General features: G+C 43.2%; 2 protein-coding genes across 4 annotated transcripts in view; one reads left to right on the top strand and one right to left on the bottom strand.

The window, feature by feature from the left end:
- The window catches only part of FAM219A (family with sequence similarity 219 member A), a 91,825-nt gene extending 75,836 nt beyond the window's left edge, over window positions 1–15,989 (bottom strand). For 2 of the 3 annotated variants that reach the window (XM_057369631.1, XM_057369633.1), the window contains exon 1: window positions 15,768–15,989. In XM_057369631.1, coding sequence (XP_057225614.1) covers window positions 15,768–15,827 — 60 coding nt within the window. In that variant the 5' untranslated portion in view covers window positions 15,828–15,989. The remainder of the gene's footprint in view (window positions 1–15,767) is intronic. The other variant, XM_057369634.1, reaches the window with a different exon arrangement.
- Window positions 15,990–16,430: 441 nt separating this feature from the next.
- DNAI1 (dynein axonemal intermediate chain 1) overlaps window positions 16,431–22,141 on the top strand; it is a 135,547-nt gene continuing 129,836 nt past the window's right edge. The window contains exon 1 of the mRNA XM_057369673.1: window positions 16,431–16,598. Within this exon, the coding sequence (XP_057225656.1) occupies window positions 16,566–16,598 (33 nt within the window). The 5' untranslated portion in view covers window positions 16,431–16,565. The remainder of the gene's footprint in view (window positions 16,599–22,141) is intronic.

Below are 22,141 nucleotides of genomic sequence, written 5' to 3'. Positions count from 1 at the left end.
CATGATTCATAGCTTGACACTCGGGCTGGTTGGTGCCCTATCCTGTGATGTTTCCTGGCATGTGTGACCACAAGCTCATCTCTGGCTGTAACATTCAAGACTGAGACCATACAACTTGCTGTGGAACAACTGACAGAAGCACGCAGCAATGCTGCATCAGGGGCAAGGCAGTTAAGTTTACACATTTGTGTACACTGAGCTCAAACACATGAAGAGGATGTCAAAAACCAGCCATGGCAATGTACATGTACAAACTGGTTTTCCTTAAACTGAAATGTCTGTGCACTATTAGTGCCAGCCAATGCACAGAAACCCTTCTGTTTCACCAGAGCAATGTCATGCAATATTACTTTTAGATACTTTCACTGACACTTAGAGCTCTACTATTTCACTCCCTACAAGTACTACTAGAAGGGAACATCTAGTAGCCAAAAGCTTGTTGCAGTACCAAAGCCAGCACCTGAGGAAAAAACTGAGTGATGCCCAGCATCTCAAGTAGGACTAGGTACATCCTTCTTACTGGAAAAAGTTATTACAGTAACTCAAAGCAACATATAACAAAAATATTCCCTGCATTGGTAGCAGTAAGAATCTCAATCAGTCCATCACATCAATCTGATAATAATAAGACAGATTTCAAGGAAAGATGTTGCTCTTCTCATAAACCAACCAGATGAGGTTTGGAACAAAACAAAAAGATAAAGGTTTCTAATTTTTAATTTTTTTTTTTACTTCAGAGGCATGAGGGAAAGAAAACCAGAGAGAAAGGTTGAAAGAAAAAYATCTATTCAACATCAAATCATCCTACCCAGAGATAGARTTCTCTCAACACCAGAAAGGAGAGACTTCTATTAAAGAAAAAAAAATGGTAAAGGCAGGAGTTATCCACAATAACATAAAACAATACCCAAATTAGGAGAGCTGGTTACTCTTTTTCCTTTGGCTCTTCACAGAGCACAACTCAGTAATACAARACAGGACAGAGACCAACCTCAGAACCAAGTAAAATGCTTTCCAACTCCTTACTCAAAGGTWTAYAGCCCTTTGAAAAGGCTTGGKTTTTTGGTTGTTTGGTTYGGGTTTTTTAAGGCATATAAARAGACTGATACAGATCTTCTGTGTACTGGGAGAAGCCAGGTTTATCAGGAGTCCACTAGCTTTGTGAAACTGAAAATCATGCTGWATTTCAGACAGGTTTGAAGACAGACCTGAACCCATAGCAGAGTAAAGCAATACCAAGATGTCCACTGACCTGGAGGTAACAGCTTATTAWGAGTCATTAAGATGCTTCTGTTTCTCTCTCCCTCCACCACTGATGCTGAGATTTCAGGCACCAATCCTTCCACCCCAGATGATACCTCTATTCTCAATTTAGAGCTCTCTCATGTGCATTCATCGCTAAGCACACCTCTCTGCCATAAATAAAGGTTTTGCTCTTTTCTGATACAAATCCAGTTGAGTTTCAGAGCAGGAACTCAAGTCAGGAAACATTAATTAGGCTGAAACATACACTGGACATGGCTGGTGGTTTTCCAGGTGATCTGCCAAACTGAAGGAGGGCCAAGTTTACAGAGCCACTTATTTCACTCCAGCAAGCAGTAAAAGAATTTTTAAATAAACCGCAGTAGTTAATAYGCCCTTTCTCCATCCTATTTTAAAGGAATTATTGAGATACCTGTAAATATTAACAGGTAGAAACTGGACATACTCAGGAACTGCTAAATCATAGATYATTACAKATTCRTAGAATGGCCAGGGTTGAAAGGGACCTTAAAGATTATCTGGTTCCAAACCCCCTGCTCTGGGTAGGGATGCCTTCCACTAGACCAGGTTGCCCAAAGCCCCATCCAGCCTGGCTTTGAACACTTCCAGGAATGGGTCATCCACAATTTCTCTGGGCAACCTGTTCTAGTATCTCACCACCCTCACAGCAAAGAAYTTCTTCCTAATATCTAATCTAAACCTACTCYCTTTCAATTTGAAGCCATTCATCTTTGTCTTGTCACCACATGCCTTTGTAAAAAATTCCGTTCCATCATCCTTGTAGGCTCCCTGTAGGTACTGAAGGCTGCAATTAGGTCACTTCAAAGCCTTTTCGTCTGTAGGCTGAACAATCCCAATTCTCTTAGCCTATCCTTGTCTGAGAGGTGCAACAATTCTGCTTTCTAAGTTTTTATACTTCCAGGTGTGTTTATTTTTTAAAAGTTTCTTCAAGACAAAAGTAAGTAGTTTTAAAATAATTTCAGAAGACATCCATCTGGTCCTTCTAGCCTTTAAGAAGGGTCTAGCTTGAACTGTTGACACTACTTAGGAGTGGGTTAACCTGAATCCTAACCATACATTATCCCTTCAAGGCCACGTGTGTTAGGTGCCTCTTGCCCTCTGAAGAGGACTGTGCATTCCACCACCAGTAAAATGACCACAGCACAGTCCCTTCCTTCAGAGAGGAGCCTTCCTGAAAACTGACCAAGCAGCTCTGCCTTAGCTCTGGGTGTGCTCACCATCCAAGCACTACGCACCATCTGATGCACAGTGAGACTAGAGTTCAGGCAGTATTTGCTTACAATAGACTTTGGCTGTGGGCAAACACTCGAGGCATTAACTGGAGGTCAATATGCTGACAAATACAGCAAAACTTACCTGGAAACTCAGGGAAGGACGACAACAGCTTKTGAAAAATCTGACCCAGCAACACAAAATGGCAACTGACACAAATAATGGCTGATGGATTGAGTAACAGATAGTATTTTTACATGTGTTACAAATATATTGAAGTTTAAGAGGATTCTGGTGACAGTGACAGATCCATAAGGACATTCACGACTCACTGTAATATGGGATGGGCAGCATTACAACATGCCAGGGAAGTAGCCCTCTTTGAAGAACAGGCATAGATCCATCTAAAAACTAATTTAGACACATGACTAATACAAAAGAAAAGGCTGAATGAGGACTACTGAAATTACCAAAATATTCATTTGAAAGTGACCACCATTAAATTTCATATTATTTACCAGTTAAATGAACCTTTTATTTTTATCATCACTGGCAATCAGCAGCATTAAATCCCATGCCCTAGTAATGCCCCAGGAAGAGCACTTCTATTTTTGCATARTAAAAACGATGAACTGACTTCAGCCTTGAAAAATTAAAGGATTTGTCATGTTTATCAATTAACACCACAGCCTGAGGTACAGCTTCAGACTATTAAGAGAAAGTTCTTCAGCCCTGCTAAACCAAAAGAACAAGTTTGCCATATCAAGGGGATAAAAACTCAGCAAGGGTCTAATACACTTCAGAATATCAAGCTTGAAGCAGATTTTAGCAGACCTGCTTCATCCATGCCTCCTGGCTCCCTGTGTGTCAGCATGAACACGTTATCCCAGTTGCAACTGACTGCTGGCAATTCCCTGTGATCTTAATGAGTTCAGAATTTATGCAAAATCTCCCAGTCAGTGCTTCTGCAACATCTACCAACTGAGACACCAATGCAGAATACCTGTACTAAAAGCATGTAACTTTCTCCCAGTTATTAATTAATAATAATTTCAGTGGCCATTTGAAAATCTTACAAAAACACAAAATCAACCGGCCCAGAAAAACAGAGTTAACACATCACGGCCCTGTTTTGAGTTCCTACGTATCTATTGAAAAAACTTCATGTTCCCTTAATCTGATGAAGCTTTCACTAAAGACAAATCAGAAACCAGAAATAAAATGTTTTATCCTCAAAGCAATTAGGATTTGCAAAAAGCTGTCAGGACCTTTGCAATCAARTAAATCTGCAACGACAGAGTAACGTCACAGCTTTTTACAGAATTATCCATGGTCATTCAGAATCATAGCTACTGTCAAATAACCACGGCTTAATAAGAAGGAGGAAATGAAGCGGGCCAGCATCAAACACACACCTCTTATGCCAGTAATAGCACCTTGTGCCTCTCCGGAAGATCCTAGGACATTAGCCACTAAGCTTCCCAAAAACCAGCACTGCTATGAACATGGTACTAAATACGAATTCAAGAGTTAATCATGTGGATAAGCAAGAGGAAACCTTGAGATTATTAGAGTTGGAAACATGGAATACTAGTTTTCAGATCAGAACTGAACAGAGAGATGGTGTCTTGGCAATACATACACATACTTTCTCCATCTCATATGCAGACCCAACAGCCAGGGTCCCAGTCACTGAAAAGAGCTGAAGTGTGCACTAATTCACCTATTTGTTAAATGGAGCACAGCTTATGGTCACAAACCTAGCAGCAAGCACTGCTCCCCTAAAAGCCAGTACAGAAGCACCTCTAGATCTTGTAAGTGCTACCAGTAAACCTCAAACAACAAACTTTTTTTTTGCTGGGTTGGACTGTATGTGAAGAAATTTTCTCCCAAAATTCAGTGATTAATCTTTGAAAATCCAGTGTTGCAAATATAGAACCTTGGAGTTAATAAAAGCTCATATCTGACATTTCCCACTGCAGCATAGGGAACTTTCTTTACTGCAGAAAGAATGAATTAGAAATTCTATGTAGCTACATAATCCAAATAAAACATTCTCCCATAACCAGATAATCTCTTTATAATAATTCTTACATGCACAGCATGGATCATCTCAGCTATTTTCACAGTCACTTTGCCCTAATTTTTGCAAGAAGTACAAGAAATTCTTTTCACAGAACTGCTTTGTGATATGTTTTCTAAGGTACATTCACCAAAGGGTTTGGCTCTGCTGGAAATGAYGGAAGACAAGGGGCAGTATGACATTTTATTCCATCAGAGCAGCAGAGGAAYGGCTAATGTGTTGCAGAATTCTACACTACATCTTCAGGTTTTGCATTAGCATCCTGAAGTGGCAATTCCTGCCACTTAGATCTCAGGACAGATGTGTCACAATATATTTTCAAGAATAGCTGGACTTGCTCTAACTCTTTTAACAATACCCACTTCCCCTCAATAGCAGTGATCAAAACTGGAAGCTGATCTGACTTTTGACACACATTAACAAAAATGGAATCAGAAGCTAGCAGTTTCTCCGTGGCTTATCAACTGCCAAGAACCCAACGTGAAGTGCAGCTTTTACACGCTCCAGTGGGCTAGGTGACCTCCATCCTCAGAGTCTGTGAACATGCTGTTCCTGTTACTATTCTAAGAACTGCAATTCCCTTTTTCTCCCCTTATATAAAGGGAAATTAAGATTAGAGATCTAGACAGACCCACAGGCCCAAAAGAGATTGGTAGGGGTACAGAGGAATGRTTATGTCTTTCCCTGGACTACAACATAATTTTGCTGCAAGATCCTTTGAAGTTTAAGAATTCTTAGCTTRGAAAAAAAAGCTTTTTCCATACCACATTTCCATACCACAGGACACACCATGGGTCCTGTGAAAGCCCTATTGCACACTTCCATTCCCATCCTGTTCAAATATGCCTTTAGCTTTTCTCAGGGGGACATCATGCTTGGCTTTCTCTTGCTCCATATGTGTTCCACAGACAGATCTTGAGAAACAAGGTTCAGCTATTGTGCATTGCTGTGTGCTTTCAAAATAAATCCACRCTTACCACCATTAGGGCTCAATGCCCCAACTAAAAAGACACCAGATCATTTTGATGACGCAGGCTGTACTTATGCTAATCTATTTTGCCTCTGGAACAAAGCTGTCCCAGAGAAGCATTAGTGGAAGTGCTGCTGCAGAGGGGAGGCTCTGCCATCAGAGTTGGTCCCTGTACTGAGACGGGAGCACTGCACATTTCTTTGCACACCTCAGACCCCTACTCCAAACTACTGGACTCTGGAAGGCTGAACTTTCACTAGTTTTGTTCCATCAGTGTGATCGCCCCTTTCCACGCACTGACTGACGAAGCAGTGACTGCACAATGCGTATGTGGTGTTCAGCTGGAGAGTCTGCTCTGGTCATCACAGACACTGTATTTTTCATTTGCATCACATGCKTGTTGTTGGGAAAAAAGTCATGCTTTCATACAAAGAAGCATATTGTTTTTAGAAGCATCAGTCACAAGATACTGCCAGACAAAAGCTTTGCAATGCCATTTCTGGTCAGGAACATTCCTATTTGGCTTTTTGCTCCAAGTAACAACACGCGTCCCATGAAATGCACACACACCTCTTTCCCTCCCTCTCCCCTATCTCGGGTCAGTCTGCTCAAACATCTCCTTGGATGTTTGGGTTATGCAAACTGCAGAAATTTTAAAATTTGTCTTTTATTACACATGAAGCTACTTGCAACAATTTAAAAAAAAACAAGTTTGAGATTAGAAATTAAGCACTACAATCGCTTGTACAGCCTCATTGTATCCCTACAATGAGGATAAGCCCCATGAGCATTAAAATAATAAGTACTTCTACTGTGTTAAAACCACAGGCAAAAGTCTTTTTTAATCATAGATTTCTAACCAAGCATCCTCAAATGCTTTCCTGTAGGTCAGCCTTTAACCTGTACTGAGGCACATTCCTGTCTAGGCGCAGGGCTCTACACTTACCTTTGTTGAATTTTATAATTTGATTTGAATCCCCTTACCATTTCTTCTCTAACCTTGAGGTTATAAGAGGCTATAAGAACTTCATGCTACAACAACCTCCAAGAGGTTGCTTTCCTAGAACTAGCTGGCTCAGAACATGGAAAGTCCCATCTGCTGCCCTTATCCCATCATTAGTCTGCTGTAAGGTTGGTACATCAGCCAAAGAGTGAAACAGGAACAGTTCATTGTCCTAGGACAGGACTTAGGCAAATGTAAATGAATCTCTTTTGAATTTGAAATGTGTGTCTAATCAGTAGGTCCTTTTAAATACTTCAATACACTGTCAGTGTGYTCTTCTACAGAGATTGCAGTACTTTCTCTCTTTGAGGGAAAAAACAAGTTTCTTATATTTAAGATAAGAAGTGAAGACAGAAACAAATAATTTCAAATTACCTTCATTAACTAGGCAAAAAAATGAAAGGATGAACTGATGAAGAATGGAAGGAAACAATAATGAGATCAGCAAAAGCAACTCCGACATTGATGCAAGAATCAAGACTGGTTCTCACCTAGGGCCACATACAAACAAAAACATGAAAGAAGAAATAATCTAGGTAAACAGTTTACTTGAATATGGATGTACTTAATCACTAACATTCGCATCAGTAAAACATGCAGGAGAGAAATGATTATTAGAATATTGCTGCTCTGCTTGGCCTAGGAAAAGAGACTGTCTGCAGGATTTATTAGACTGAATGCTGAAGAACCCAAAAGATCAGCTGCTCCTATGAATGGGAGCTGGCTCAGGAAGGACACTGAAAAGAAACTAAGAAAAAGGAGCGTCAGACAAGCATGTGGCAAGGTACGGTACCAGGTCCAAACAGAACAATCCACGTCTGATGGTACTGGACACTGAACGAAACAGCAGCTCCTCAGAAAAGCTCCAACACAGATTATTCTGGAAGATTGCAGAGGAAAGGGATGAGAATAAGATTGTCCTTCAGCACTGCACATAGAGCCTAAACAATGTGCTCTGGCAGGCAGACGGTGCTGGGTTACAGGAGTCACTTGGCGACCAGTTATTTGATAGCCAACGACTTTGTTCTATGCAGTAGAAATTAGCWAGCATAGAAAGAATTCCAGTATGTTCTAGCAACATAACCTGCTCACAGTAGAGGCTGCAYCTCCACTACCAGTAGAGCTGGAATACCTTTTTAAGGTGAAACAAACAGTACTCTCCCTCTTCCTTTCTGTATAGGAAATACAGTTTTACCCACTTTTAGAGAACCAGTGCTCTTCTCAACAAAAGCAATGTGTGCTACCCTTAATTTTACTAAAAATAAACGTTTCTCAGTTCACAACTAAGAAGACTGCAATTCACCTARTAAAAGCAGTTGGGATGCAGCCAGTATACTCTGCATGTATTCAGGAGAGCATTTCTTTGTAGTTTCTTGAAGTGATAAACCTTGGTATCCTGTGAATATGTGATGGATGCATACAAAAATCAAGCAGATTTGCTAGCAAGTACTCTTCAAAAAGGAAATTTYCATCTACAATTCCATTCACTCCAACTCAGTATCCTCAGAGAACAAATGAAGCAAATACTTACTTCCTATTGCTTACTACAAATACAAAATGGACACTTAACCATTGCACAAGATGACACTTTCAAATTCAAAGAATAATGGTCAGAGAGACTACAASGGCTTAGAGCTGAACAGATGGATTTACTAGTTGCAAGTGGCTGCATCACTACAATATCAATTTTACAGTGACAGATACAGAATAACCTTGGAGGAACCTTATACTCAAAATGGCACAAGACTTCACTGAAGATGTATGGCATGTGCAAGCGTGAGGGGAAAGTGTAGACACATTTCTACAGACTCTCTGTGGAAAGTATCAAATAACTCATCYGTGTAGAAGCTGAAAGACAACTACACCAACCAAAGTCGGAAAATGTCTAGAAAAAACAGGCACACCTTTGTCACTGACTGACAGCCAGTCCTGCCATTAGCCAGCACCACTTTTAATCCCTTTACCCCACAGATCAAACTGGTGATGGGGTCTCCCTCTGTCGTTATTAAGTTCAGGCTTCTGTTTCACTACAACTAAGATGTACCTCCAGAGAGGTCACAGCCCTGTTGGTAACCTGAGGGCTTTCCTGGAATGAAGACTTGCAGAACTGAAGGCATGTCTTGCTCTCTCTTACCCTGAAATTTTGATTATCTTGTCTCTTTACAGACCTGCCACAACCTACTGGAAGAGAGAGGATATGGCTRAATCAGTAGCAGAAATTGCTGTCTGAGTAGATATTAACATCATGTTACAGATAACGAGCACTTGGGAATTATGGGAGAATCCCAAGAGTGGACTGCACAGATTTAATTGTTCATAGAGTTCACTGCCCCTTTTAAATACCCTTCTTCATTCAGGAAGAGATTTCCAAGTATGACTGACAGAWTAACCACAGTCAGAGCCTCTACAAAGAAGTGGAGAAGCATATCATGACAGGTCATCCTCTAGCTACAGCAGCACTTTCCTCACCACCTCCATTTGGGAGCCTGTGATGGATCACTGCTGGAGTTTCAGCCTGGCCTGGGGTGGTAATAAAAATGCTCCTGTATCTCAGCATCACAGTCCTGACATGGGACAGGGAGGGGACAGGACAGAATCCCAATTAACTGAAGGATTCAGGGAGGCAAACTAGGCTACTGCTATAGATTACATGACAGAACAAAAAAAAAAAAAAAAAAAAACCTGTATAGCTAAAAGCAGCACTATCTGAAGTAAGTCTGTTTCAGAACCCACAGTACTGCAACATTACAAATCTCATGTACTGAAAGCATTTACCAAACATGTAGCTGTGTAACCCCTGGGCTACCTTACAATGAATATATATGGATGACATTTTCATTTTAGAAGCTTTTTCCTTCTAGAAAGTTTTTGTGTACCTACACTATAGACCTAATGCTATATTAACATACTATTTCTAAGCCCTACAGGTATACAGCCTTTTTTNTTTTTTTTTTTTTTTTTTTTTTTTTTTTTTTTTTGCTTCAGTTATTTTTGGTTTTCTGTTCTTAGGTTTTTCCTCAGTTTAGGGATGCATTAGAAAAAAACAAAGAGAACTTTGCATGCAGCACAACTTCCTTAAGATGAGATAAGCAGTATTTTGCAAAAATAAAGAGTACAGATTTTATAAGCATGCTGAGCACTCACACTCTTTGCTGACTACAATTAGTTTGTTTTTTAAAAACTAAGTATCCAGTAGATATTTTTATTCTCTTCTAATGTTAGGGGGAAAAAAGCTATATAGAAATGMATCTTCTGTACCTTGAAAGTTTCTGAAAATTTTACACCTCCAGGACTGGTGGTRTAGATTTGGCATCTCAGCTAAAGAGCCAGCAGTATCACTGCAGGATTTGGCTCAACAAAATCCTTAGTTTGGCTGTCATCATCATAACTAGAGCTACCAGCCTGAGGCTCCTGCTGGCAAGGAACCAGGCCAGGCACAATGCTTCAGATTGAGATATAGGAACCACCAGCCCAATTTCTCTGGAAAGAGCTTCCATTTTTCATGTGGGCAGAAATCTGGGAAACTGAAATATGGCATTCCTGCTGTTTTCAGAAAGTAAGCCAAAATCTCAGAAGTTCGTGTCAAAGCTCCAGTGAAGCTGCTGCATTTTGACAGAATGCATTTTCTAAGGAAAGGTTGTACTGGTGCCATGWAAGCAAAAGCACTTTTACTCTACTTTCATTTTTGTGCTAAGAACAGAAACTGCCTGTGTCGGTCTACGGAAGCAACGTGTGATCCAACACTGTCACCTGTCACTTTGCCATCACATGTCAGCCAGGGCTTGGTTTTGCTAGAGACACGGGCTCTGGATGGTTCCATGTACCAGCAGACTAAAGATACAACCCCACTGCACTGTGCTCAGTACARTAAGTTGCATTATAACAAAATACTAAGGATTTGGCAAAATTTTAGGTAAACAATCCAAAGCACAGATTTAAAAATCACAGTGAGAGTGTGCAGTGAGGTTCCAGTGCTGAAGAAAAGATGGGTCTACATACAACTACCTTACTTCMAGGGAAATTTTACTTCTTTTTTCTCTGCAGCATCCTCACTGTGCAAGTGTCCCTTCACCTCTCTCTCTCTTTAATATCTACCACTGTAATGAGAATTTTCTGCTAGGAAATCTTCCCAGCAAAAAACCTGGGAGAAAATAAATCATCACAACAAATGCACCATCACCATCAGACTGGAAAAAATTGTCTAATTGGAAGTTAGGACATTAAATACCAACTCCATCAGCCAAGATAGCTATCTACCAAGTATAAGTGTCCCAGAAATAATTAATTTCAGGCCTCATCACATCCCTGAATTGACTTTATCTGAAAATAACCCACTAGCCACCAGCTGAGGAAGAGAGCCCTTTCTGTGAGTGCAGAAGGATCGGGACATGTTGAGTTGGATTTGAACAGAATCTAAGCAGAACAGAGTTCCTGCAGTTGAGCTTGCATCATGTCTCTAAGGATGACGTGACACTAAGCTTTAGAAGTAAACAAATCACCCTTTAAATTAGTTTTTATTAATTTGAAAAGGCAGACTTTTTAGGATAGAAGCCAAATGTGACCAATATACAAGAATAGAAATGTAGATCAGAACAAATCATTCTATTTTCATGGAGAGAGACAACATGAATGGGACCAAGTGCCAGTTACCAKCCTGTTCTTCTCTTTCACAATGAATACATATTGAATTGTACCAGAATATCAAAATACACAGAGTAATGTGTCTTTCAAAGATGTGAAACACTGGGCCCCATTCCATCTGACAACTGGATGATGTTTAACCAGGCTAAATCAGGTTCTGTATGCCATCCTGTCCATCCACCCAGAGCAACTCTGCCTCTTTACATCTTGTGCTGAACCTTTCCTTTGGGTCTGCACCAAATGCGTYTCACAACACATTTATAGAGGTCATACAGAGTCAAGCCAGCTTGCCTGACTTCACAATACTTATCCAAACAAGCTGGAGAGAGGAGGAAATGACTGCCCACAGTACTAATTTCACATCGCTGCATCCAGTGTGAAGCCTAGACGGGGACATATGACAAACCTGGCCATCATGCAACCTGCAAGCCAAATGTTTCTCAGCTCTGCAACACAATCACTAYCTGACTTGTTATCAGCAGAGAGAAACTTGCAGCAACCAGAGATCCTGGCAGGCTTTGTCTGGCCTGTACTAGATGGGTGCTGCCCTCACCCTTGCAATGGGAAGCCAGTGCAGGCCTTGGTGGGACAAGGCTGTCAAACAGACAGTGTTCCGCAACCAGACACATTTCAGCTTCAAAGAACTTAGTTTTGCAAAAAGCCATGTCAGSTTCTCTGTCCCTGCTCTGTGAGTAAAGCACTGGTTATTGTCAGGATGTACAGTCAGTAGACACCAGACATTAATGCACTATCACCTCTAACAGACAGCTGATCAATAAATAGTGCAAGTGTCAGCGGGSAGGTCTGGAGGCAGAGGGGTTCAGAAAGGTTTCAGACTGCTTTCTAAGAAAGGTATAGCTGCTACACGCTGAAGAGAAGCCAGTCTTTTAATTCTGAAGATTTGACCAGCAGGTCTGTCAGATGGTTTCCAGGCAGATCAGCAGCAGCTGTCCTGGAGTTCAGTATAAAGACATCAAAAGCTAAGATGACACTTTATCTGTGTAGATGAACAGATATTCAAAAAAGCATGCATGATGGTCAGCAACACAAAGTTAAGGATTTTGAGCAAAGCCAGCTTCACAAACCTCATTTCAGGACCTGTCACACACTGTCCAGCACTCTGAGGGAAGAGTGCTTTCCTGGGACACCCTGCCCCTCTAGAACAGGATGAAAAAATATTTAATCTAGTGCATACTCTATAAATCAAGCAAGGGACATTGTGTTTGCTTTCATCAGGACTAATGTTTAGAATTTTTTTTAATATGGCTTCAGTGGCAAGTCACAAAGACTTGTAGGTCTCAGCTGGAAAACAAACTTTTACTTCAGCTTTTTGGATGTGGAAAAGAGTGGCAGTTGCATCTCTCCCTGAGACCATTGCAACCAAAAGCTTTTAAAATGGGAAGACTGTATGTCCTGAATGATAAGGTTATTCTGTACTTTTGTGCTGATTCTGACAGGGGTGAAAGTTCATTTTCTTCACAGTAGCCACTACAGGGCTCTAGTTTGGATTTGTGCTGAAAACAGTGTTGATAACACAGGGATGTTTTGGTTATTGCTGAGCAGTGCTTGAACAGACTCAAAGCCTTTTCTGCTCCTCACTGCACCCCATCAGTCAGGAGCCTGGGGGTGCACAAGAGGTTGAAAGGGGACACAGATGGGACAGCTAACCCCAAATGACCACAGGGGTATGCAATACCATATCCTCAGCATATAAAACTGGGTGGAGACAAAGGACAAGGGGGGATTTTGGGAGTGATGGCATTTATCTTCCCAAGTAGCCATCAGGTGTGATGGAGCCCTCCCTGGTTTTTGGGGATGGCTACACACCTGCCTGCCCATGGGAAATGGATTAATTCCTTGTTTTGCTTTGCTTGTGTGCATGGCTTTAGCTTTACTTATTAAACTGTCTTCATCTCAACCCACAAGTTTTCTCACTTTTACTTGTCTGATTCTCTCCCCCATCTTGATGTGGGAGGGAAGTGAGCAAGCGGCTGTCAGTGATTTAGTTGTTAACTGGGTTTAAACAACAACCTTTAAAGTACAGGATGGGAGGGAGAGTGACAGACAARTGGTAATGGTACAAAGCAACAGTATTGGCCAAAACTGTGTTACCCAAGAAAATTAATATGAAAAACTCCAGACATGTAACGATTCTAGCAAGTATCCAGGAGCTACAAAGCASAGAAAACCATCAGATATGATGTACCAGACTTGTTACATCCCACTTCCGAGACCATTGTCAGCATTTCCATGCCTGTGGAAAAATCCTACACACCCAGTTAATGCAACAGCCTCCCCAAAAACCACAAGGTTTCACTGCGAGCTCTGGTAGTTAGAAAAGAACTGAAACCCTGAAGCACAGATTTAAGTATTCTTTAAATTCAAGTGTTAAAACCCTCCATGAAAATTTCCTAATTCTTGGATGTTGAAGTAAACCTGTTTCCCAAGCTTTCTACTGAAGCTACACAATCCACCATCCTATTCTGAGACAACAGGGTTGGACCAGAGAAGCTTCTTGGATTCTGCCTGGTTCATGTCCATGCAAACATGCATGTATCTGCAAATTCCATTCTTCCACTATTATTATGGAGTTTCTAGAAAACACTTAGGAGAATTGTTTTGTCTGGCAACAGCTTTCAAAAACTTGCTACTTTCACTACTATGCCTACAATAACAGGAAAAAAGACAGCCATTCTTGTCACATTTGTTGTGTCTTCTTGATAAAAACACCACCAATAAGTGGAGCATGCAAAAGCCCACATCAGCTAGTATGGACAGCTTTCTGCCCCACCACRAAGGCTGGAAGCCAAAAAAAATACCAACAAAAAACCCACAAAACCAACCCAGGCTAAGCATATTTTCAGAATCTGTCAACACTCCCACAATAGGAGAAATGTTTTTCTTGCCACCGAGGGATAATTTGAGTCTGTAGACCTTGCAGAGCTTTTCTGTTCACAAGGCATTTTTTGTRTTCTCAACTTCTTACAAACAGTAGAGGCAACAAGGAACCAAGGATTTGTTTAAATCAACTCTGAATAATGTATGGTTTGATATATTAGAAATCTCAGAAGTGCTCCAGTGCTAGCATAAAGCTGTCAATAACCTATCCTCACCTGCTGCCAAAAGTAACTGCAAGTATTTCATTAAAGTTCTTTCCACCTCCCCAAACATTTCATATGCCTGTCTCACACAATCAGATGCTGAGATGGGAATCACTTACTCTGGGGGCCAAAGGGAATCAAGACCTTGAGCAAGTGAGTTGGTTATCCATCTTTCACTCTAATGCCAAAAACAACTTTATTTCAACAGGTCCCAGGTTACAAATAACACACCTTCAGGCAGAGACTGATGAACACCATAGTAAAGGGAGGGGAACACTCAAGGGAGCCTCTTCCACATAGAAAACAGAAATGGGCAAACACATTCTAGAGTTCTCTGGTAGGCAGATGGGGCACAACACATACACAAGCCTGTGGCATCGAAGCAATGCAGCTACATGTTCATAAGAACTCTTGCACCACTTGATGATAGTCTAACATCTCCCATGGCTGCCAGCCAGCTAGCCTTCCTTCACGACTCATTTCTGAAGCTATCAAAACCCAAGACCATTCTAACTGCCCTCYTACATATCTGCAAAGTCCTGTGAGCCTGCAGACTTCCTTCTCTGAAAAGATTCCCCAGGGTCTCATGTAGTATTGTAACCATTATGTCAGGCTCTTCAGAGCTCATTAATTGAGCATAATTATGTCTACGATGTGAAAAAACATCCTGATATGAAAAACACATGCCGTGGCACGGCATCAAACCCTCACAGATTGCTTTCCTCACGCAAAGAATTTTCAGTGAGCAAAGCTAATTTGACAGAGATGTTTCTTTGCAGAACACCTGGACTTTACACAAGATGAGCATCTCCTCACTGCAGCTTAGTGTAGAGCGGAATGGGTATAAAACCATCGGAGAAGATCCTGCGGCTTCACATCGCGTGTAACTTCACATCCACCCTGTGCAGCTCGGCCGTCCCCAGGGAGCATCGCTCCCCGCAGCTCCCAGCCCGGGCACAAACACCGCCCGATTCCTCTAGATCTCACCTATTTTCTAAAAGTCAATCAAAAGCCCACCAGTCCTCAGCGCCTCCAGTTGCTCTGCCAGGGTTCCCCGSTCCCTCCGCCGCTTCCCACCCGTCCCCGGGCCATTCCCGTGCCCGGCAGCGGGAGATCACCCCGCGATGCTCCGGGAGGAGCGGCGTTTCCACCGCGGCAGGAGCGGAGCCGCCCGCCCGCCCCCGCTCGCTTCTGCTACCGACGGCGCTCAGGGACACATCGGGGGAGGAGGAGGAGGAGGAGGACGAGGAGAAGAGGACGGGGGGGCAGGATAAGAGGATGGCCCGGGATGACACAGCAGCGGCCCCGGGCCCGCCGGGGATGGCGGCAGCGGCAGAGCCCAGGACACCCCGTTATATAACGGCGATACCGCCGCGCCCGCAGCGCCGACACCCGGGGGCGTGTGCGCGACCCTCTCGGCACCGGGGTCATTTCAACCCGGGCACAGCGCGGCCCCGCCCGCCCGCCCCTCACCAGCGGCTGCATCTCGGCGCGCACGGCGGGCACCTGGAACCGGTCTATCTCCTCCATCATGGTGGCGGCGGCGCCGGGCGCGGCGGGCGGAGCGCGGGGAGCAGGGCGGGTGGGCGCGGACGGCTCCTCAGGCGGCGAGAGGGGACAGCGACAGCGACAATGACAACGACACCGCCCGCGGCTGCGGCTGCCTCATCGCCGCCGCCGCCGTGACTCAGCCGCGCCGCTTCCGGGTCCGGCCACCGCCCCTCCTCTAAATGAATAATCATGAGGGGGCGGGGCTACTGTCACTCCATCGGGGCCCGGATGCTGGGCGCCTCTGTCCCGCCCCTTTTGAATATTCACGAAGGGCGGGGCTGCTGTGTAACAATTCGGTGTCCGAACGCTGCTCTCCCGGCGGCCTTGCCTTTGTTTGGATATTCAGTAGGTGGGCGTGGTCCGAAGCGCTAGTTCGGCACCCGGCTGCGCTCTTCCCCGCGACCCGCCCCTTATTGAATATTCATGAGCGGGCAGGACACAGATGACAGCCCCGCTATGATCCCGCCCTGATTTGAATATTCATGAGCGGGCGGGACCAGCTGTCACTCGTTCTGGGCCGCAGAGCTCGGTTTCCAGCGGCTGCTGGGATGTACCATTCCCTCCCTCGGGGKGTGGGCAGGAGCGTTAGAGGAATGGCCGGGTCCACCCGCCACGTCCGGTGCGTTGCCATGGCTGCCGATATCAACTTCCGGCGTGCCGGGTGGGCGCGGGATCGCGGCGAGAGGCGGTGAGGGGCGGCGGCTGCACTGAGGGACGGCCATGGCCCCCAAGGCGGCCGCCAAGCGCCGGCAGGTAAGGACGTGCCGCGCTCCCGTGGTGGCAGCGCCGTGCTGATGTTACCGTGACGTCACACCCGAATGTCGTCACTGCGGCTCCTCGGGCAGCGGTGGCCCACAAGAGGGACCGTCGCTGTGCAGCCTCGCCGTGACCCTGTTGCCCTCGGCTCCTGCTCTGAGCCCTGTCCTGATGTGACAGCRGCGGTGATGTCGCCGCTCCCCAAACAGCCACACATGGCGTCACAGTGTGCACCGCAGACATTTCCCTCCCGGTTCACAGAATCACCGAAGTGTGGGAGTTGGAAGGGACCTCTGGTGATCACCCGCTCCAACCCCTCTGCCAAGGCAGGGTCRCCTGGAGCAGGTGTCACAGGAACACATCCAGGTGGGGTTTGAATGTCTCCGGAGAGGAGACTCCACGATCTCCCTGTGCAGCTGTTCCAGTGYTCTGCCATCCTTAACATAGCAAGGTTCTTCCTCCTGTCGGGGTGGACCTTTTTGTGTTTKAGTTTGTGGACACTGCTCCTTTTCCTGTTGCTGGGCACCACTGAAAAGGGACTGGCACCRTCACCTTGGCACTCACCTTTGAGWTGTTTGTATGCATTAATGAGATCCCCTCTCAGTCTTCTCCAGGCACAGGCCCAGCAGTGCATGCACAAAGACATACAGTTTCTTCTCGTAAAAGATACACTTTGTACCCAAAATCATTGTGGCCTCTGTCGGACCTTCTCCAGTAGCTCCTCATTTTTCTGATGCCAAGGAGACCAGAACTGGACACAGCATTCTGGATGTGCTGAGGAGACCAGAATGGGACACAGCACTCAACTAGGGCCAAGTGAAGGTGGGGGGATCACCTCTCTTGACCTGCTGGCCACACTCTTCCCAACAACACCCCAGGGTACCACTGGCCCTCCTGGCAGCACAGGCACACTKCAGGGTTGTAGTCAGCTTGTCACCCTGCAAAACACCCAGCAGAGCTAAGGGTTTGTACTTAGAACTTAGGCTGCCCCACAGTGCTGTAACCCACAGAGCTGACTGCAGCAGTGGAGTCTGCACAGCTCCTCTTGGCCCTGCTGACGGCCTGACTGCATGTCATGTCACCCTGTTTCTTCACTGGGGCGTAGTGTCACCTGCCCATGAYGCCCTGTGAATTCGGTGACATTACACAGATGTTCAAACCAGCATGTGCCAAAGCTGAAGTGCCCCTCACTGTCACCATACTGTTCAACCCTGTGAGTCTATGAAGTYCTCAGACATTATTGCCAGGCCATTTCGTCACGCTTCCAGCATACAACACCCCTTCCAAGGCAGGTTCTAGTGCACTGAAGGTGTCTCCAGACTGCCATAGGATCTCCCAGGGACAYTGAGCAGACAGCATGAAATATTTTTTCTTACAAAGTTTAAAAAAATTCTCTCAGTTATATCCACTTCTTAGTTTTGTCACTTTCCTTTTGGTTTGCTATTTGAACTTTGCTCAGCTCAAGCAATGAAGTGGAGTCATTTGCAACCCTTCCTGGCCCTAACCCTACTGTGCTGTGGGGTCTGTGTCTGTGGGACCTCATGTATTYCTTTGGGCTCTGTGTGGATATGTTTGCATGCATCCACTTTTAGGATGAAAAACTCAGATTAATTCCTGGATTTCATCTAGTACTGGATTATCAAAAGTGTTTGATKTAAAAGCAGATGATGGCTGATAAAAACCTTTTGTTAAGGGCGTTTCTAATCCTCTACTGGGTCCTATTATAAATCAAGATGAAGGGCTTTATAAAGTTTTCAAACAATATAAACTCAGAACCAAAATGCATATCCAGTCCTAGATAATTTTTATGCTAAAATTGTAAAAAAACCCACCATTAATACTGATGCAAACTACCCAGGAATGACAGGCTTGCTTCAAATTTTGGTTTCTTTTATTTTCAGAATGTCCACAAAAATATTTTCAATCATTTTCAGTAGCCATTATCTCAAATACTCTGAAATGGAGAGGCTTGGATTGACATGTTATTTGAAAAACTTAATTAATGTKCTGTAAAGGCATTCATTTTATTTTTAAGCTCTTGAAACATCTTAAACTGTTTAAACTCTGAGGATATTTGGCTTTTCATATAGCTTTCATTGCAATAACTGAAAAGGCAATAATTTTAACTTGTCCTGCATTTCATTTCGTCTATTTGCCTTGAGCTTGTTAAATCTGATTGCTGTTTCACATCCTTTTATCTGCTAGAATATTCTTGCAGTGGAGGAATTGTGTGGTTGACTAGCTGGCTCTGAATCTGAATTTTGCCTCATTTTCCTTACTCAGAATACAGATGACATCTCAGTGGCTGTGACAGTGTAGGGGTGAATGACTACTCATTGCCCAGCCAGGGCCTTTGGTATCTAGTGTCCAATTGTGGCCACTGTAAAACTAATCGATGAGTCAAGGTTTAGATTCCAGTTCCTGGCACGACTTATTCTRTAGTAATACACTCTTTTCACCTGTYCCTGTGCTTTTTATTCCTCTGTTTCTTCTGTATTGCTTTATTCTGCTCTGCCTCTTAGGTTTTTCACTGCTCCCTTTGAAAATTTTYTTCCTGAGATTGTTCTCAAAGCTGAGATACTTACCTATACACCTGTTCCCTTTCACCATGTGTCATTTGCAGCTCTTCCTCTGCTTTCATGACTCCATGTTCTTCAAGTCCTTGGTGATCAATTGTTTTTTTCTTCTTCTTCTCCCTTATGTGAGGGTTGCCTGCTCTTCTTTTTGCCTGTAGCATTAGTTTCTTGCTTTATTACACTCTTTTTTTCCTTTATCCAGGTGACTTCTGCCTCCAGCTATCTCCAGCCATCTGATAGGTAAAAATATGTCAAAGTTGGGTTGACCATAAGAATTGAAGTCTGTGRCCTTTCAGATTAATTGTTTGACTTGATCTAGCCTTATTTATAAACCCCTTTAGGCTTTTGTATCTTTGTGGACATTAATAAGAAATTTCAGTGTTTCAATGTTCAAAGTCTTAAAACAGTGTTTTATGTCGGGATCTTTGTGCTCCCAAGGCAACCTTGGAAATAACAATAGGTATATTTGTAGAGTACTTTAAAAAAAACCATTCCTTTCAGATCTGAAATGTTATGCATGACTGAGCTCAACAGTATTTTGTGAATTATGTGGAATTATGGAAAGGCATAAGCCAACTTTTCTGCAGCAGACTGAAGGGAATGGGTTCATCAGATTCTCAGTTTCCCTGAAAAATGAGGTCTTGAGAATGGGAAATAGGACACTTGGAAGTGGGGTGTTTATTAAAAACACTGACCTGTGTGGCATGTGCAGAAAGGGACAGGGCGGTGGTTTTGTGGTACCACCAAAAGTGGTAGCTTTTGGTCTTGTGTTAGTCCCTTGTGTRGTCCTGGGTTATGAAAGAAAGTGGCCAGCAATTTTGAGATTGTTATTTTGCACATGTTTGACAGGTTGTAAGTGTTTGTTCCAGATTTCTGTGCCTTTGCTATGTTGCTCAAGTAAAAGCCTTGGGTGAGCAGTGAGAGCACCCTGTGCGAATYTGTACCTCTGTGACTGAACCCACCTCAATTAAGAGGCAAGATCTTGTTATGGTTCCTTAGCAGACATTACATACATTTCACATTTAAAATAGAAAGCCAGGCTGTTCAATTTTATCTGTTAGGGTTAACCTCACTGTCAGGAACAGATTGTTTGAGCAGCGTTAGGAAAGAGTCAAATAAGACAGTGAGGCATTTCTTGTTACCCTTGTGGTCTTGCRCCCAGTGACATAGAAACAGCTTCTTTACTGTTCAGCAAGTCTCAAAAGAAACAAATAAACCCCTTCCTCAAACACAGTAAACAATCAGACACAGTTTACCTTTTTTGGTATTTTCTTATTTTTTTTTCTTCCCTTGAACAGGCTTTTAAGGTGCTTTCTTGTTCTTAAACATGCATTAAACCATCCRTGGAATATAAAATAAACATTCCATTTAGTGTCACTCAGAAAACATTATAGAACGTATTGGCAAATAGCTCTTAAATTGGCATCCCTAGTGTGTGCAAATAAATATCTGCCGCAGGGCAGGCTAGAAGTGACTTTGTTTCCATGCTGTGCTTGCTTCTTGTGCCAGCTGGTGGTTTACTATGGAGTTTGCTAATATTCAAAACAAGAATAAAAAGCTAGCAGGAAACTTATTAAATAGTTTTACAGAAAAGCCAAGCTTTGCTTTCATAATATCTCTACCTCTTTCTTTTAGAATCAAAAAGCGCATTACTATTACTATTGCTATTGCAAGTGCATTATATTTTTCCCCACAATTCTACTTAGTCTCTGTTCTGTRCTTCAGAGGAAGCGGGAATGACATTATCTCTGCTCAGGAAGWTGAAGTAAACTTAGCAGGAGTGTTCTGTGATTGCTCAGCTTTGTAGTCTGATTGTATTATGGTGACAGTTAGCATGGGGAGCAGAAAGGCTGCAGGAATGTCGTTTGAGTGATATTAGAAATATATAGTCTTGGTTTGTCATTTGCCCTGATGAGTGTTTCATTAATATGTAATCAATTTTCAACTCTTGGAAAATTTGTTTAATGTGAACTGTCACTTCAGCTTGACAGAGTGACCAACCTGCATTATCCCTGCCACTGAGTTCTCTGCTATTATAGGCTGGACTTGCAAATCCAGGCCCACTTGTCCAACCTTATGCTTTAAGCATAGGGAAAAATTTCTCATTCCTCAAGGAGTTACTRAATAGAGGTGTCTGACTTCTCACCATACAGTGACCGCCATTGCAAGGTCTAGTCTGAAAGRGACAGTTTGGGAGAAGGACGTACCAGCCAGTAAAGGCTGTAGAGACAGCCCCTATCCTGGATGGCAGGACAGCACATGTGGTAATAATCATTGCATCTCCTACTTGGATAGTCACGGCAGGCCTTGGATCTGAACCTGAGGAACAGACACGTTTTTYCTGAAGGAATTCTGTGGTCACTAATTCAGGATTCAGCTCGATTCTTAGATGAACAGTGGCTCTTGAGAGTAAATCTCTGCTTCTGAGGTCACAGGATGATTTATTTACCATTAGAATTGCCACTGACAAGTCAGAGGTTTTCTGCAGCAGAGGATGAAATAGTTGAAATATAGGGCTCTAGAAAAAAGCAGTTCAAAAGGGAACAGTCTTGGAAAAAACTTCAGAGGTTTTGCTGTTCAGTCAAGAATACCAGATAGGAGTATGTACTGATAGTCCTGTCTGTTTTGTATAAATTCAGTTAATGAGTCTCAGATCAGCAATTAGTGGCTGTCATGTCACCAACCAAATGGAAAAACAGTGTGATAAAAGTGTGGATAGAGTAAGCAAGAAGAAAAAAGCTTGAATGTATGGTTGAGTGTGATTTTTTATTTTCCTTATTACAGGAAAATCTAGTAACATGTTACTAGGATGTTTAGGGTAAAACTTCTACTAGGCATTGCATTCTTTGACAGTTGCCCTCCTCTTCTTTTCTACTTGGATGAAGAAATATGATGGTTTTTATGAAATGCCAGCCTGGTAGTACTTTATTTTTTTGGTGGGTTTTTTTTTTTGGGTTTTTTTTT

Source organism: Malurus melanocephalus, unplaced genomic scaffold, assembly GCF_030028575.1.
Source record: "Malurus melanocephalus ecotype Western Australia unplaced genomic scaffold, MMel_1.1 scaffold_113, whole genome shotgun sequence".
Classification (NCBI taxonomy): domain Eukaryota; kingdom Metazoa; phylum Chordata; class Aves; order Passeriformes; family Maluridae; genus Malurus; species Malurus melanocephalus.
Note: the sequence above shows the minus strand (reverse complement) of the source record. Positions and strands in the feature narration are given on the sequence as shown.